Genomic DNA, 15,550 nt, shown 5'->3' with positions numbered 1-15,550 from the left:
CAGATGGCAGTAAGGTTCTGCTTCAGTCCGTGAATATATAAGGATATATTTTAGGATACCAGCCCTCCCCAAGAATGACTATTTCCCTCCCCGCCCCAGGTGCAATGGCAAAACCAGGTCTTCAGTTTTTTATGGAAGTGCAGCAAAGAGGGGGCTTGCTTCACCTCCAGGGGAAGAATGTTCCAGAGAGCAGGAGCTGCTGCAGAGAAGGCCCGCTATCCGAACCCTGCAAGATGGAATTCTCTTACAGACGGGGTCTGTAACATGTCCTCTCTGCATGACCGTGTGGGACGGGTCAATGTGATGGAGATGAGACGGTTCCTCAGGTAACCAGGACCCATGCTATATAGGGCTTTAAAGGTAATAACCAGCACTTTGAATTGGACCTGGAAGCAGACTGGAACCCAATGCAGCTTGCGCAGCATAGGTGTTATGTGTGCTGATCTTGGAGCAGCTAGAACTGCCTGCACGGCCACATTCTGGATCAGCTGTAGCTTCCAGATACTCTTCAAGGGTAGCCCCATGTAGAGCACATTACAATAATCAATATGTGAGATGTCCAGGGCATGAGTGACCACTTGAAGGGCCTCTCGATCCAGGAAAGGGCATAACTGGTGCACAACATGAAGTTGAACAAAGGCCCTCCTGGCCATGACTACTACCTGCTCTTTGAGCAGGAATTGTGAATCCAGGAGGACCCCCAGATTCCACACCAGGTCTTTCTGGGGCAGCGGACCCCATCCAGAGCTAAAGATGGCAAATTCCTGGATATTGAGGGGCCATTAACCCACAGCCATTCTGTCTTACCAGGGTTCAGCTGAAGCCTGTTGTTCCCCATCCAGACCCCCACAGCCCCAGGCACCTGGAGAGGGTGGTCACAGCATCACTTAATTCACCTGGGATGGAGATGTATAATTGAATATCAACCGCATATTGATGATACTTCATCCCGTGGTGACGGATGATCTTGCCCAGGAGTTTCATGTAGATGTTAAGGAGCAGAGAGAGTACCAAGCCCTGAGGCACCCCACAAAGGAGAGGCCGTGGGCTGAATCTCTTGCTCCCTATCAACACCAATTGGGACCAGCCCTGGAGGAAGGAGGTGAATCAGCATAAAACCATGCCACCCACCCCCAACTCCCTGAGCTGACCCAAAAGGATACTATGGTCAATGGTATTGAATGCCACTGAGAGGTCAAGAGGAGCCAGGATGGATGCAGTGCCCCCATCCCGCTTTTGAGATCATCCATAAGTGCAACCAATGCTGTTTCTGTCCCATATCCGAGCCTGAAACCTGACTGGAAGGGGTCTAGATAATGTTTGATCCAGAATCCTCTGGAGCTGCAATACCACCACTTTCTCTACCACCTTCCCCAAAAAGGGGAAGTGGGAAACTGGACGAAAATTGTCCAGTACAGTAGGGTCCAGCAGTTTCTTGAGGAGGGGGCACACCAAAGCTTCCTTAAAGGCAGCCAGAAACACTCCCTCTCTCAAGGATGTATTTACCATCATCTGGACCCAACCACTCGTCACCTCCCAAGCTGCCTTCACCAGCCAGGAGGGACATGGATCTAACTGGCAAGTGTTGGGATTTACAGTCTAGAGGATCCTGTCCACTTCCTCGGGCCCAACAGGATCGAACTGTTCTCAGATAACTGGGTAAGCACGCTCCCTTGGCATCTCCACAGACTATGCTTCACACTTAGAGTCCAACTTGGAACAAATCCGAGTGATTTTATTCTGCAGATACCCAGGAAATGCCTCAGCATGGCCCTGTAGGTGGATTTCTGAACTCTTTCCCCAAAAAGGATCAGGTGATCTTGAACAGGGCCACCGGGTGGAATTCCGCAAATGCAGTAAGAGCAGAGAAAAACTGACATTTCACTGCTCTTACTGCCACTAGGCCTTAACAGCGGCTCTAGCTTGTGTTCAGTCAGGTTCAGTCTGTCTTCCTCCAGTAGCGCTCTAGATGTATCTTAATCCTCTTCAGAACCCTCAGCTCATCTGTAAACCACGGGGAGTGTCAGGTTCGATGGGACAAGAGAGGTTGCACAGGTGTGATCCATCAATTGAGGGATGTTTTTTTTTTATTTGGTTTAACATGAAACATCTGGAAGATCCTGTAGATGTCCATAGCAAGAATGGGTGGCAAGAACTGCACTTACCTTCACTGGTAAAGAACTGAAAGCATATTCTAGCAGCAATATGATATAGCTCCATATGCATACAGTATCACCAAAGGATATAGAGTGAGGGAATTATGGGGTAGATTTCTGGACTTACATATTAAATGGTTGCAACTCATTACAGAATTCTTGAGCAAGTTATAAAAAAAATGTACTTCTGCTGGTACTGTGAAAAGATTGCCTATGAAGTATTTAATGGTAATTACCTGCCAATATGCAGGCAACTGGTTGTGGACAATACTCCTACACCATTTATTATAGTTTTCAGTGTTGAATGTTACCTATTTCTAGATATACATGCACATATATACACTATTTTTCTGCACTGTTCCTGCCAGATCCTCTTAATCCCACGTATCCATATGCTTTTTAAAAAGTTAATCATGATACATTTCTTAAAACGATTTTTTTCTCCAAGTAAGTTTATATGCTCGTTTATCAGATTAATAATTACACGTTAATATGCTGCAAACATTAAAAAAAAACTTTTTATTTCTGTATTTTATCAAGTTATGTCAAGAACACTGTGCTCATAGTCATTTAAAGTGAATTTTTGAATGTATGCACAAGAAAACAGAGAACAGAGGAAAAGGAGGTGCTGCAAACTTTTATTAAACAAAAGACGTTACACTGAAAACAGCAATGCAATTCTATGCATGCCAACTCAGAAGTTGTGTTAAAGCAATAGGATCTGTTTTAATTCACAGTAGAAATGTGCCATTTACATTCAGGAAGTTTAGCTGAATTTCTTAAAAATACAAAGAACATTTTAATATAGTAAGACTATGCACACTGTTAAGTTTTAATTTTAAAAGTCCTTGCAAGCAGATCTCATTTTGCTAAAATATTTTCACTATAACTTAATAAACATTAGTAAGAGTTGAATTGCAAAATTGAAAGGGCAGGCCATTGTATAAAAAAGTCCTTATCCAATTCACATTATCTTTTTTGTGTCTGTAGTTAAAGAAATCTGACATGTTATGCTTTTTGCTCAATTTTTTGAAGAAGATATTCCATTTGTAAATTTAGATTTGGTTGTCCTTTTTTAGTCCTTTTACTTAACATCTTGTATGTTTCCATTTTCTTCTGTTTGTAGAGCTTTTGAGCTTTCTCTCTTTCTTCTCTCCTTTTTTTGGCTGCCTGAAATAAAAACCTGGAATCATTAAGACATACACTTATTTCACTCCTCATAGTTTCTAGACTTATTTGATATTATACAGGCTGAATCAGTCTTTGCAACTATACATATAAAATTGAAAGGGATGATATCCATCAGCATCATGAGACACTCTAAATGCCCCTTTCATTTTCTGACAGAACCTGCAAGTGTTGATATAAGCTTATTCTATATAAACGTCTACTGATGAAACATAAACAATCTAAGGTGAGAGGCATCGAATGTTACTTTAAAAATGAGATGGTCAGCTTTTAAGACTATATAGTCCTATGCATACTCAAAAGGGATCAGCATCACTGAAATCAGTAACTAATTGTTAATGTAAAACTTAAAACCAAGATATTAGCCCTAAAACCAATGACTTTATTTAAAAGTTACATACCTCTTTTTTCTTGTCTCGTTCAGCCTTTATTTTCTCATAATCCTCTTTTGCTTTCTGGTTTGAAGTTTTTGCTTTATGTTTTCTTTGAATCACAATGCTCCTGTGTTAAACAAGAATACTGGCAATTAAAATATGCCTTTGGTTTAATAGTTATATTATCTAAGCAGTTGACAATTTTGATTCAATGACTGAAAACCTGTGGAATGGATGAATGGAAAAGGTTATTAGATCATCATTTGCCTCCTCCCAGTACTTTATTTAGTCATTGTAACTTTTCTGGGGAACAGAACTAGAAACAATTTTACCATTGGCTTCCAAGGAAGAAACGGTGAACTAAAGACAGCTCCACTTAGCAGAGCTGACAGTTGCAGCAGAACAAAAAGCTGGCAAGTAGACCGGACCAGCTCTTCGTAATTCCTATCTGGACAAGGAGAGGACTTGAGACTGTCCATGAGTGCTCCAGACAGTTGCTCCTCGAGAGGAGACCACAAGACAGCAGTCTCCAGCAGGTTTAGAGCTCTGTGAGACAGCTGGCGCCTTTAAAAGGACATTGGGTTTGCATATTTCGTTTTCTAATCACTTTCAAAAATTGCTTATTAACTGCTTTTCAGCTATTAGGAACCTCTGGATTGACAAGTCTGAAAACACCAGGTGAATTTCCTTCTAATCCTTAGCGAAATAAGTTTTATAATGTAAGTTTAATAAATGTTTATGGATTTTTTTCTAATAAACAGCAAAAGGGTGATTAGAATTTTGATTTTGGAAAGTTACAAACAGACTAAGGGTCCAGACAGATTTGAAATAAGATTTTGGAATTAATTATAAGAATCCTTCCTGTGGGAAAATACTTTTGTTTTGAATTCTTTAAAAAAAAAAACTTGATAGGATGGGACTTTGAGGGTTGGACACTACAGAGAACTAGAAGGAACTAAAGATTACAATTAAGGGAGAAAAATACTTAAATTCAAATTACAAATACAGAATGAAACAAAATATTTTAACATTGGACATACTGAAGGATATTGGACCCAGAAGTTAATTTTAAGACAGTCTGCCTCTATAGACAGACTGTGTTTAAAAGACGTTATGGAAGAGGGACAAGTTTTACTTGACAAGATTGAGACTGATCTGAAAGTGGATTTAAAAATGACAGGCTACAAGAATGATATGGAAAAAGATGCTACACTGGACATTCAAAAGAAACTAGCTGATGTCTTAATAATTAAAAGGGATATACAAATAACAAACCAAGATAGTGACCTGGATAATTTTCTATATTGGATTTACAAGAGGCTTGTTAAAGCTTTGAAGACTTTTGTGAGATGGGAAAAAGAAAAAATGAAAATAAATCAAGTTCTAGGACATTATATGAAGGGATTAAAGATTAAAATTGTTAAAAGGGAAAGAAAGGAATATAAAATTGGTTTACTTGATCAAGGTTAAAATAGCGATGTTATCTCTGGTAGCCCTTAATGACCTTTTGCTGACATTACAACAGAAATGACGAGGCTTTAAGGATTTGTTTATACAGTAGATACGGTAAGAGATGGGATATGGGAAGAAGAGATATTTTATTGCACTTGTCTTGATGAAGGGGGAAATCATTTCTTTATACATTTTTTTTTTCTTTACTGTATTTGTCCTGACTAAGCAAGAACCACACGGAGACAAGGAAAAAATCTCTAGTGCTTTATTATTGCTATAGTAGACAGAAAATCCTACCAAGCTGAAGAAGCATGGGAAAACCCAGAAGAGATAAACCCCCCAAAGTCAAGGTGGGTCTGTTCTGTGTCTCTTTGAATGACAGCTCAAAGTCTCTAAATTACGCATGCATTTTTGCCCCTGGATAGTGACCCCCTCCTGTTCACCATCAGTACTCATGACAGTATTACTATATTCTTATTTTTTTATATTTTTCTTTCTATTTTTTTTCTTTTCTGCAACTTCTATTTTTTTTCTTTTAGTTTGTATTAGTTTTTAGTTTTGCAATTGTAATTTTTTAATTTAATTACTATAAAAAAAAGAAACAATTTTACCATTAAGAACACGAGTATTCTCACCCTGAAGTTATAGCATCCTTCTTTTCAAGTACTATTGGTTTATGTTTAGGTTTCTGCTGTTTCTGAAGCATTTCCTCTTCAGCTAAATAAAGATGCTTCAGGTGTTCTGGATAATCTTCAGTATACCCAACAATCTTCTGAGAATTCACATTTCTTTCCTTTTTCAGTAACTTTTTGTAGTCACGTTGAATCTTTTGCTTTCTCCAAATAGCAAAGCCTTGACCTAAAAGCGTAAGACAAAAAGATTAAATACTTTTTGATGAATGTATCTTTCTTATAACATGTACCTCTAACGTAACATACTTAAACATGAAATTCTATTGTGCCAATCTGTACATGGTAGTGATTAATCAGTTACAGAGTTTACACCTTGAGAGGGGACAGGACTCAAGGATATATGCTGCCCTACCCCCTTATCTTTTCTATCTGTAAATGCAATGTCAGCTTGTTAGATAACAGTTAGAGTCTTGGCTAAGTTGTATATCAAAGCTGCTACGGTCGTGTGAAAAAGTAAGTACACATCATGTAGTCTTTTTTTTTTAAACATTTATGAACATATCATATTCTGCCTTCATTCAAACAGTATATAAAGGTGATGTAAATGAATCAAAAAAAAAAAAAACCCTGAAAAATTGACTTTGCAATCATTTATTTCACACACACACAAAAATAACAGATATGCTATTTCTTTCTGTGGAAAAAGTAAGTACACCCCTGGCTCTAATATGTGGTATTTCCCCCTTTGGCAAGCTCAAGTAGATGTTTCATATGACTACCTACCAGTCTCTAACATTGATTGGGAGCAATTTTTTCTCACTCCTCCATGAAGAATTTTTCAGCTGTGGAATGTTTGAGGGGTTTCTTACATGCACAGCCTGTATCAAATCACCCCACATCATCTTGATATGATTTAGATCCAGGATTTGACTTGGCCATTCCAGAACCCTCTGGGTTTTTTTTTCAGCCATTCCTTGGTGGATTCACTGAAATATTTAGGTTATTGTTATGCTGCAAGGTTCACTTTCAGTTGAGTTTCAACCTTCTGACAGATGGTCTCACATTATCTCCAAGCACCCTCTGGTACAATGAAGAATTCATAGTGGATTCTTTGATGTGAGCTCTGATACAGCAAAGCCTCCCCAAATGATAACATTTCCACCACCATGCTTTAGAGTTGGTATCAGGTTCTTCTGGTGAAATGGTGTCTTTGGTTTTCACCAAACATGTCTACTGGTATTGTGGCCAAATAACTCTTTGCCTTGTTTGTCCAGAGCACATTGTTCTAAAAGTCCTGGTCTTTGCCTAGGTGTTCATGAGCAAACTTTAGTCTTGCCCTGATGTTCTTTAAGGCAGCAAAGGTTTCCCTCTGGAACACCTCCCATGCAGATCTAATGTGTGCATATTTTTTTCTAATTGTACTCATGCACTTTGACATCAGAGCTACCTGTGGGTCACATGATGACATTCCAGGATTCTTAGAGACTTCTTTCAGCATGTTCCATTCTGCTTTAAAGCTGGACTTGCTGGGATGGCCTGGCCTGGGAAAGTTGGCAGTCGTTTGAAATCTTCTCCACTGGTAGATGATCTTCCTGACAGTGGAATGATTCATGTTCAACTGTTTGGTGATCTTTTTAAATCCCTTCCCAGACTCATAGTAAAGGTAAAGGTTTCCCTTGACGTAAAGTCCAGTCGAATCCGACTCTAGGGGGCGGTGCTCATCTCCGTTTCAAAGCCTTGGAGCCGGCGTTGTCATAGACACTTCCGGGTCATGTGGCCAGCATGACGACTCGGAACGCCGTTAACGCCGAAGCGGTACCAATTAATCTACTCACATTTGCATGTTTTCGAACTGCTTGGTGTGCAGAAGCTGGGACGAGCAACGGGAGCTCACCCCGCCGCGCGGTTTCGAACCGCCGACCTTCCGATCGACAGCTCAGCGGTTTAACCCGCAGCGCCACCGCGTCCCTTATTCCCAGACTCATAGGCATGTATAATTCTTTCTGAAGGCCTCAAAGAGCTCTTTCAATCTAAGCGTGGTGATACCACACACTACAACAACAAAGTCTAACTAAATGTCTGTGGTTTAAATAAGACAGGCTCTGCCCTCTCTAACAATGTTCTAATTATTTGCATCTGATTCTAATTTACGGTATTTGAGAAAGCGATAAATGTAGGGGTGTACTCTTTCCACAAGTGAAATTTGCATTTATGTTTATTTCAGTTACACCACAGACTACAAAATTTAAATGGTGCATGATATTTGTTAGATTATATCCCCTTTATCTATCAATAATGTTGAAATGAAGATTAAATATATGTATATTAAAATATGTTTAAAAAGTAAAAAAAAGCTTTTTCACATGATTGTATCTTTCCTTTCTAGAAATATGGCTGGATAATGTTTTCCCACCATGAAGGATAACTGTGTCTCCCTTTGTGGCTGTCTTTTTCCTCATTAATTTCCTTACCAGTAAAGCATTTTTTTTTATGTATCTGAGATCTTTTGCACATACGGTATATTCATGCTTAAAACTGTCTTATCTATTTTATGTAACGGTATGGCCCTTGCTCTTTCCTGGGATGCAAGACATCACTGAATCACTGTGACCAGCCAGCTTTGTAGGGAAAAAACTATCTCCAGCTATTGATAAGTTATTTTTTTAGCCACAACAGCAAAAATATAGAAGTGATTTGTTCTCTCCCAGGTTGTATGTATGTGTGTGTTCAATTTCACAGTCTGGCCCGTCTTTGCTTTCTTCTGAGATCAGTCAAGGTCTGCTACCGCTGCTACCTAGCTGAGCGTCATGGAAAAAAGTAAGAGATCAAGAATCCACACTGCAGAGAAACCATGGTAACATCCCTTCCCCTTCGGCTCGCCCAGCTACGAGGCTCATACCCTCCTGGAGGCTTCCCCTCAATCGATGCGTGTCCAATCTCCAGGGCTGCTTCCGACTCAGACCAGCCGGCGCCTTCTCCTTTCCTCCATTTCTATTGAAACTCGGAGACCCCCTCCTCTTCCTAATCGGCGCCATCACGCAATCAGTCTTGCTTCGTCGCACGTTTCTATGTCATCAATAGGCGTCCTCGTCGCCTTTTCAGCTGCAGAATTATCCAATCGGGAAGGACGCAGAAATGGCTTTGTTCGGCGCTTGATTCACTTTGCCTGGGAAGAAAGGTTGAGTGAGCACAGAACGCAGTGGGGGGGGGGAGCGAAAGGCAGCCTATCGATGCTGAGTTATCGGTGTTCCTTCCCAGTCTTTTCTCCTCAATGATTGGCACGCAGTTTCTGCTCCGGGCTCACCATGGCGAGGCGTTCTCGAGAAGCGTTGCCGGCCTCCTCCCGGGAGAATTACGTCTTGCCTCCAGAGCCTTCTGCGGAGGCAGTAAACGCGCGAGTACGGGCAGTCGCACAGTTCCTCCGGTGGGGACTTCCGCTGTGCCAGACCCACACGGTGGAGTTTTACACACGGGGGCTCTGGGAGAAGTTCATAGCTCTTCCTCCCGAGACGGTATTAGGCGCGCTAAGCGGAGAGAGGCTGCAGCACCTCCTGGAAGAACCGACTCCGCAGCGCCCCGTGGAGGAAGTCGCCGGTAAGAGCCACCATCTGGAAAGCAGACGGCGCTGGCTTGAGCGGGTCCCGCGGACGGGCTCTTGGAGCGGAACGTGCTTGCGGGGCGCGCGCTGGCCGGGGACGAGCGAGAACGCCGCGGCGGGGCGGGGCGTTGAGGGACCAGCGCCCTCTCGTCTCTTCTCATCCAGCATCCTCTTCCATCCGCTCTATCCGGTCTCTTCCCCTTCTCTCAACTTTGCCAGCATCCTCATTTTTTTCCTACCTCATCACGTGGAATCGGGATATGCTCCTTCGGCCCGCGAAGATCTGATAGAAAATGTTATTGCTGTCGCAGCGTTAATCCTGTAGGGCAGGGTTTCACAACCTTGGCAACTTTAAGAGGCGTGGACTTCAACTCCCAGAATTCCCCAGCCAGCATGCTTTAGGGAACTCAGAGGTTCCTAGGCAATCTCGCCCCACCCCTTGAATAGACCTGCTTAGTTTCAGTCCTAATTCATATAGTTCCTTTTCCTCAGTAGAGCATGGATTATAGGCCACCCAGATAATAAATTTTGTTGTTGTTTATTCGTTTAGTCGCTTCCGACTCTTCGTGACTTCATGGACCAGCCCACGCCAGAGCTTCCTGTCGGTCGTCAACACCCCCAGCTCCCCCAGGGACGAGTCCGTCACCTCTAGAATATCATCCATCCATCTTGCCCTTGGTCGGCCCCTCTTCCTTTTGCCTTCCACTCTCCCTAGCATCAGCATCTTCTCCAGGGTGTCCTGTCTTCTCATGATGTGGCCAAAGTATTTCAGTTTTGCCTTTAATATCATTCCCTCAAGTGAGCAGTCTGGCTTGATTTCCTGGAGGATGGACTGGTTGGATCTTCTTGCAGTCCAAGGCACTCTCAGAATTTTCCTCCAACACCACAGTTCAAAAGCATCGATCTTCCTTCGCTCAGCCTTCCTTATGGTCCAGCTCTCACAGCCATATGTTACTACAGGGAACACCATTGCTTTAACTATGCGGGCCTTTGTTGTCAGTGTGATGTCTCTGCTCTTAACTATTGTATCGAGATTTGTCATTGCTCTTCTTCCAAGGATTAAGCGTCTTCTGATTTCCTGACTGCAGTCAGCATCTGCAGTAATCTTTGCACCTAGGAATACAAAGTCTTTCACTGCTTCTACATTTTCTCCCTCTATTTGCCAGTTATCAATCAAGCTGGTTGCCATAATCTTGGTTTTTTTGAGGTTTAGCTGCAAACCAGCTTTTGCACTTTCTTCTTTCACCTTCATCATAAGGCTCCTCAGTTCCTCTTCACTTTCAGCCATCAAAGTGGTATCATCTGCATATCTGAGATTGTTAATGTTTCTTCCAGAGATTTTAACTCCAGCCTTGGATTCCTCAAGGCCAGCTTGTCGCATGATGTGTTCTGCATACAAGTTGAATAGGTAGGGTGAGAGTATACAGCCCTGCCGTACTCCTTTCCCAATCTTAAACCAGTCTGTTGTTCCGTGGTCTGTTCTTACTGTTGCTACTTGGTCGTTATACAGATTCTTCAGGAGGCATACAAGATGACTTGGTATCCCCATACCACTAAGAACTTGCCACAATTTGTTATGGTCCACACAGTCAAAGGCTTTAGAATAGTCAATAAAACAGAAATAGATGTTTTTCTGAAACTCCCTGGCTTTTTCCATTATCCAGCGGATATTGGCAATTTGGTCTCTAGTTCCTCTGCCTTTTCTAAAGCCAGCTTGTACGTCTGGCAATTCTCGCTCCATGAACTGCTGAAGTCTACCTTGCAGGATCTTGAGCATTACCTTACTGGCATGTGAAATGAGTGCCACTGTTCGATAGTTTGAACATTCTTTCGTGTTTCCCTTTTTTGGTATGGGGATATAAGTTGATTTTTTCCAGTCTGATGGCCATTCTTGTGTTTTCCAAATTTGCTGGCATATAGCATGCATTACCTTGACAGCATCATCTTGCAAGATTTTGAACAGTTCAGCTGGGATGCCGTCGTCTCCTGTTGCCTTGTTATTAGCAATGCTTCTTAAGGCCCACTCAACCTCACTCTTCAGGATGTCTGGCTCTAGCTCACCGACCACACTGTCAAAGCTATCCCCGATATTGTTATCCTTCCTATACAGGTTTTCTGTATATTCTTGCCACCTTTTCTTGATCTCTTCTTCTTCTGTTAGGTCCTTGCCATCTTTGTTTTTGATCATACCCAGGTTTGCCTGGAATTTACCTCCAATGTTTCTAATTTTCTGGAAGAGGTCTCTTGTCCTTCCTATTCTATTGTCTTCTTCCACTTCCGCGCATTGCTTGTTTAAAAATAATTCCTTATCTCTTCTGGCTAACCTCTGGAATTTTGCATTTAATTGGGCATATCTCCCCCTATCACTGTTGCCTTTTGCTTTCCTTCTTTCTTGGGCTACTTCTAGTGTTTCAGCAGACAGCCATTTTGCCTTCTTGGTTTTCTCTTTCTTTGGGATGTATTTTGTTGCCGCCTCCTGAACAATGCTGCCAACTTCTGTCCAGAGTTCTTCCGGGACCCTATCTACTAAGTCCAGTCCCTTAAATCTATTCTTCACCTCCACTGCATATTGCTTAGGAATATTAGTGAGCTCATATCTAGCTGATCTGTGGGTCTTCCCTAATCTCTTGAGTCTGATCCTAAATTGTGCAAGAAGAAGTTCGTGATCTGAACTACAGTCAGCTCCAGGTCTTGTTTTTACCGACTGTACAGATGTCCGCCACCTTTGGCTGCAAAGGATGTAATCAATCTGATTTCGGTGTTGTCCATCTGGTGAAGTCCATGTATAAAGCCGTCTCTTAGGTTGTTGGAAGAGAGTGTTTGTTATGCAGAGTGAATTGTCTTGGCAAAATTCTATCAGCCTGTGTCCTGCTTCGTTTTGTTCTCCCAGGCCATACTTACCTGTAATTCGAGGTGTCATTTGACTGCCCACCTTAGCATTCCAGTCTCCTGTGATGAAAATAACATCTCTTTTAGGCGTGTTGTCCAGTAGGTGCTGCAGATCCTCATAGAACTGCTCTACTTCAGCTTCTTCAGCATTTGTGGTTGGGGCGTATATTTGGATCACTGTGATGTTAGATGGCTTGCCCTGAATTCGAATTGAGATCATTCTGTCGTTTTTTGGGTTGTATCCAAGCACTGCTTTAGCCACTTTACTATTAATTATGAAGGCTACTCCATTTCTTCTGTGGTCCTCTTGTCCGCAGTAGTAGATCTGGTGGTCATTTGATGTGAAGTGGCCCATTCCAGTCCATTTCAGTTCACTGACGCCCAGAATGTCTATCTTTAATCTTGACATCTCACCAATAACCACATCCAATTTGCCCTGGCTCATAGATCTTACATTCCAGGTTCCGATGGTGTGTTGATCCTTAGAACATCGGATTCGCCGTTCACCACCAGCACCGTCGGCCGCTAGCCGTCCTTTCGGCTTTGAGCTAGCTGCGTCATCACGTCTGGGGCTAGTTGAGCTCATCCTCTGTTCCTCCCCAGTAGCATTTTGACCATCTTCCGACCTGGGGGTCTCATCTTCCGATGGTATACCGACATATCTCTGGTTGTACTGATCCATTTAGTTTTCGCGGCAAGATTACTGAGGTGGGTTGCCATTACCTTCCCCAGGGATCGCATTTAGTCTGACCTCTCTGTCATGACCTTCCCGTCTTGGGTGGCCCTTCACGGTTTAGCTCATGGCATCATTGAGGTGCTCAAGCTCCAGCACCACGACAAGGTAACGATCCTTTGCTGAAGATAATAAATTTAATAAATAATATATTTAAAATGTTGGTTTCTGAGGCAGAGCTATGAATATTGTTGGTAGGAATCTTTGGGCAAGTCACTGGTGCTCAGCCCCAACCCACCGCACACGGTTGTGGTTGTGGGGAAAATAGGAGGAGGCAGCATTATGTATCCTGCCTTGAGATGTAGAAAATAAAGGCAAGACATAAACGGAATGTAATAAACTCATAAATAAAAGCTGGTTTAATGCTCCATGGTAATCTCCCTACTTTATTTAGTGTATTAATATTGTTTACAGAATGCATATGTTAACCTAGTATTGATTATCCATTTGGGATTCCAGTACCAAAGTACCATTTCCCTAATAGAGAAAGAAGATTGAAATATCTTCATTCCTGCTTTTCTCACAGCTTCATCATGCACAGTACTATACTTCCCCACCCCACCCCCTCCATCTATCTATCTATCATCCATCCATCCATCTCTATCTGACATGTGAGACAGATTTGTGGATTTTTATATTATTCAGGTAAAAATATAAGGATGCATGGTATAGCTAAATATGCTTTACCCTGGGATAAATTGTTCTAGGACACGTCCCCTCCCCAGAGCTGTTTCCAGTAGCAGCCATTCTCACAGATCATTCAGTCTTTTGTAACTTAAGTAGTTACTAAATTGCTTGTGTTTCTTTTGATACCCTGTTTATTTTTTATGTTACATCATGTGTACTGCATAGTGAATTTATAGATAACATTTATTATCTAATTTCTGTACTAGACTGTAATTACAATCAAATTGTAATTTGATTGTAATTTCTTTGTTTAATTGTTGTGAGCTGCCCAGAGTCATTGTGAATCAGGTGGCATGCAAGTTTAATAAACTATTATTTTTACTATTACTAAAACATTTATAAATGAAAATAACATTTGGGAGTTTCATACACTGTTCTGTTTCTTCAAGAAAAGAGGGTAGGTTATTACATAAAATCTGATTCTTTCTGATTTTTTCAGGTTACTTCATTGCCAGTGTAAATTATAGAAGTCTTTCTTTTTGAATAGAGAGATTGACGACTTCCATATTCTTTTTTTTTATTTTATTTTAGTAGCTTTTCTTTTGACTTTGGTTTCTCTGCAGGTGCATTATACCCATTTTATAAAACAGTCCTCCAGGTTTGGTCAGAATAAGTCCCACTTGGTTTAGTGAGATACACTCCCAGCACTTCGGTGCCTAAAAGGTTGCAGCCTAAAGGTCACTGTTGATTAAAGTCTTCGCTTCATTTTCCTCTTTTGCTGTACAAAGGACATGGAGCCATGGTCAATTCAGGAACTGAACTTTGACTTTTCCAAGCTTCTGGAAAGCATTTTGGATTTTAAATATTAATTTTAAAAATTAATTAATTTTAAATATAGTCCTATGCTGGTGAGGTAGTTTGATTTCTCTTTGGATATAATGGTTGAAAACAACAATCTTACACAGTTGATTTGTGTAGCCTTTTGAGGCCAACCTATGATCTCTTCTTTTTACAGCTGAAAAATAAACATCTCCACATCATTAAGAGGATATTTTCAGTGTGGCTCCAAATTTAGATTTCTGTTTTAGTTTAGAAGGTGCTGTAGATGCTAGGGTTATGCTGTGCATTGAATCCAAAGGCAAAAATGTGCTTTAGAGTGTGCGGCTCTGCAGCTGCCACATGATGCCAGGAAAATATGTGTTTGGTTTAACAAATTGCAGACAAGTAGTACATGTGTGCCCTGTGAGCATATGAAGCATTTCTTTTTTACATTCAAATCTGAGGTGCTGCACAATCTAATAGATGCTAAATTGAAATGTCCTTAGTTATGTTAGTAAATTAAAACTGAATGTTGTTGAACATTTGTCCTACTTCTTTTAGAAAGCAAAAAGAAACCCATATTAAGTTTTATGAAAAAAAAAATACTGTTTATGATTTTCATAATTCTAAAGTTACAGAATGAGCCTCGTGTGGTGCAGAGTGGTAGGTGGCAGTATTGCAACTGAAAACTCTCCCCACAACTGGAGTTTGATCCCAGCGGAAGCTGGATTCTCGGGTAGCCAGCTCAGGTCGACTCAGCCTTCCATCCTTCTGAGGTCGGTAAAATGAGTACCCAGCTTGCCGGGGAAGGTGACGACTGGGGAAGGCAATGGCAAACCAACCTGCTCTAGTCTGCCAAGAAAACATCATGAAAGTGGTATCCCCGCAAAGGGTCAGACATGACTTGGTGCTTGCACAGGGGACCTTTCACCTTCAAAGTTACAGAAGAATTGTTATATATTTGCTTTTCATTGGTATGCAAGTTCTACTAGTCTCAACTGATTCTGCTCCACTTACTACACAACAAGGACAGTGCACAGTCCAAGTCATTCATTGGATAATGTCTCCTGCTTCATGGTAAC

General features: G+C 41.5%; 2 protein-coding genes across 5 annotated transcripts in view; one reads left to right on the top strand and one right to left on the bottom strand.

Moving 5' to 3' along the window:
• Window positions 1–2,857: 2,857 nt before the first annotated feature.
• Window positions 2,858–8,967, bottom strand: CCDC59 (coiled-coil domain containing 59). The gene is made up of 4 exons (XM_063308992.1): window positions 8,702–8,967; window positions 5,806–6,028; window positions 3,746–3,845; window positions 2,858–3,326 (listed from the first exon to the last, which is right to left on the bottom strand). The coding sequence occupies exons 1-4, from the start codon at window positions 8,835–8,837 to the stop codon at window positions 3,165–3,167; spliced, it is 621 nt and encodes a 206-aa protein (XP_063165062.1). The 5' UTR covers window positions 8,838–8,967; the 3' UTR covers window positions 2,858–3,164.
• A 16-nt stretch (window positions 8,968–8,983) lies between these two features.
• Window positions 8,984–15,550, top strand: part of METTL25 (methyltransferase like 25) — a 40,226-nt gene continuing 33,659 nt past the window's right edge. For all 4 annotated transcript variants that reach the window (XM_063308989.1, XM_063308991.1, XM_063308990.1 and 1 more), the window contains exon 1: window positions 8,984–9,396. In XM_063308989.1, coding sequence (XP_063165059.1) covers window positions 9,108–9,396 — 289 coding nt within the window. In that variant the 5' untranslated portion in view covers window positions 8,984–9,107. The remainder of the gene's footprint in view (window positions 9,397–15,550) is intronic.

This window comes from Candoia aspera, chromosome 7, assembly GCF_035149785.1.
Source record: "Candoia aspera isolate rCanAsp1 chromosome 7, rCanAsp1.hap2, whole genome shotgun sequence".
Classification (NCBI taxonomy): Eukaryota; Metazoa; Chordata; class Lepidosauria; order Squamata; family Boidae; genus Candoia; species Candoia aspera.
The sequence above is the reverse complement of the archived record's forward strand: the minus strand, read 5'-3'. Positions and strand labels throughout refer to the sequence as shown.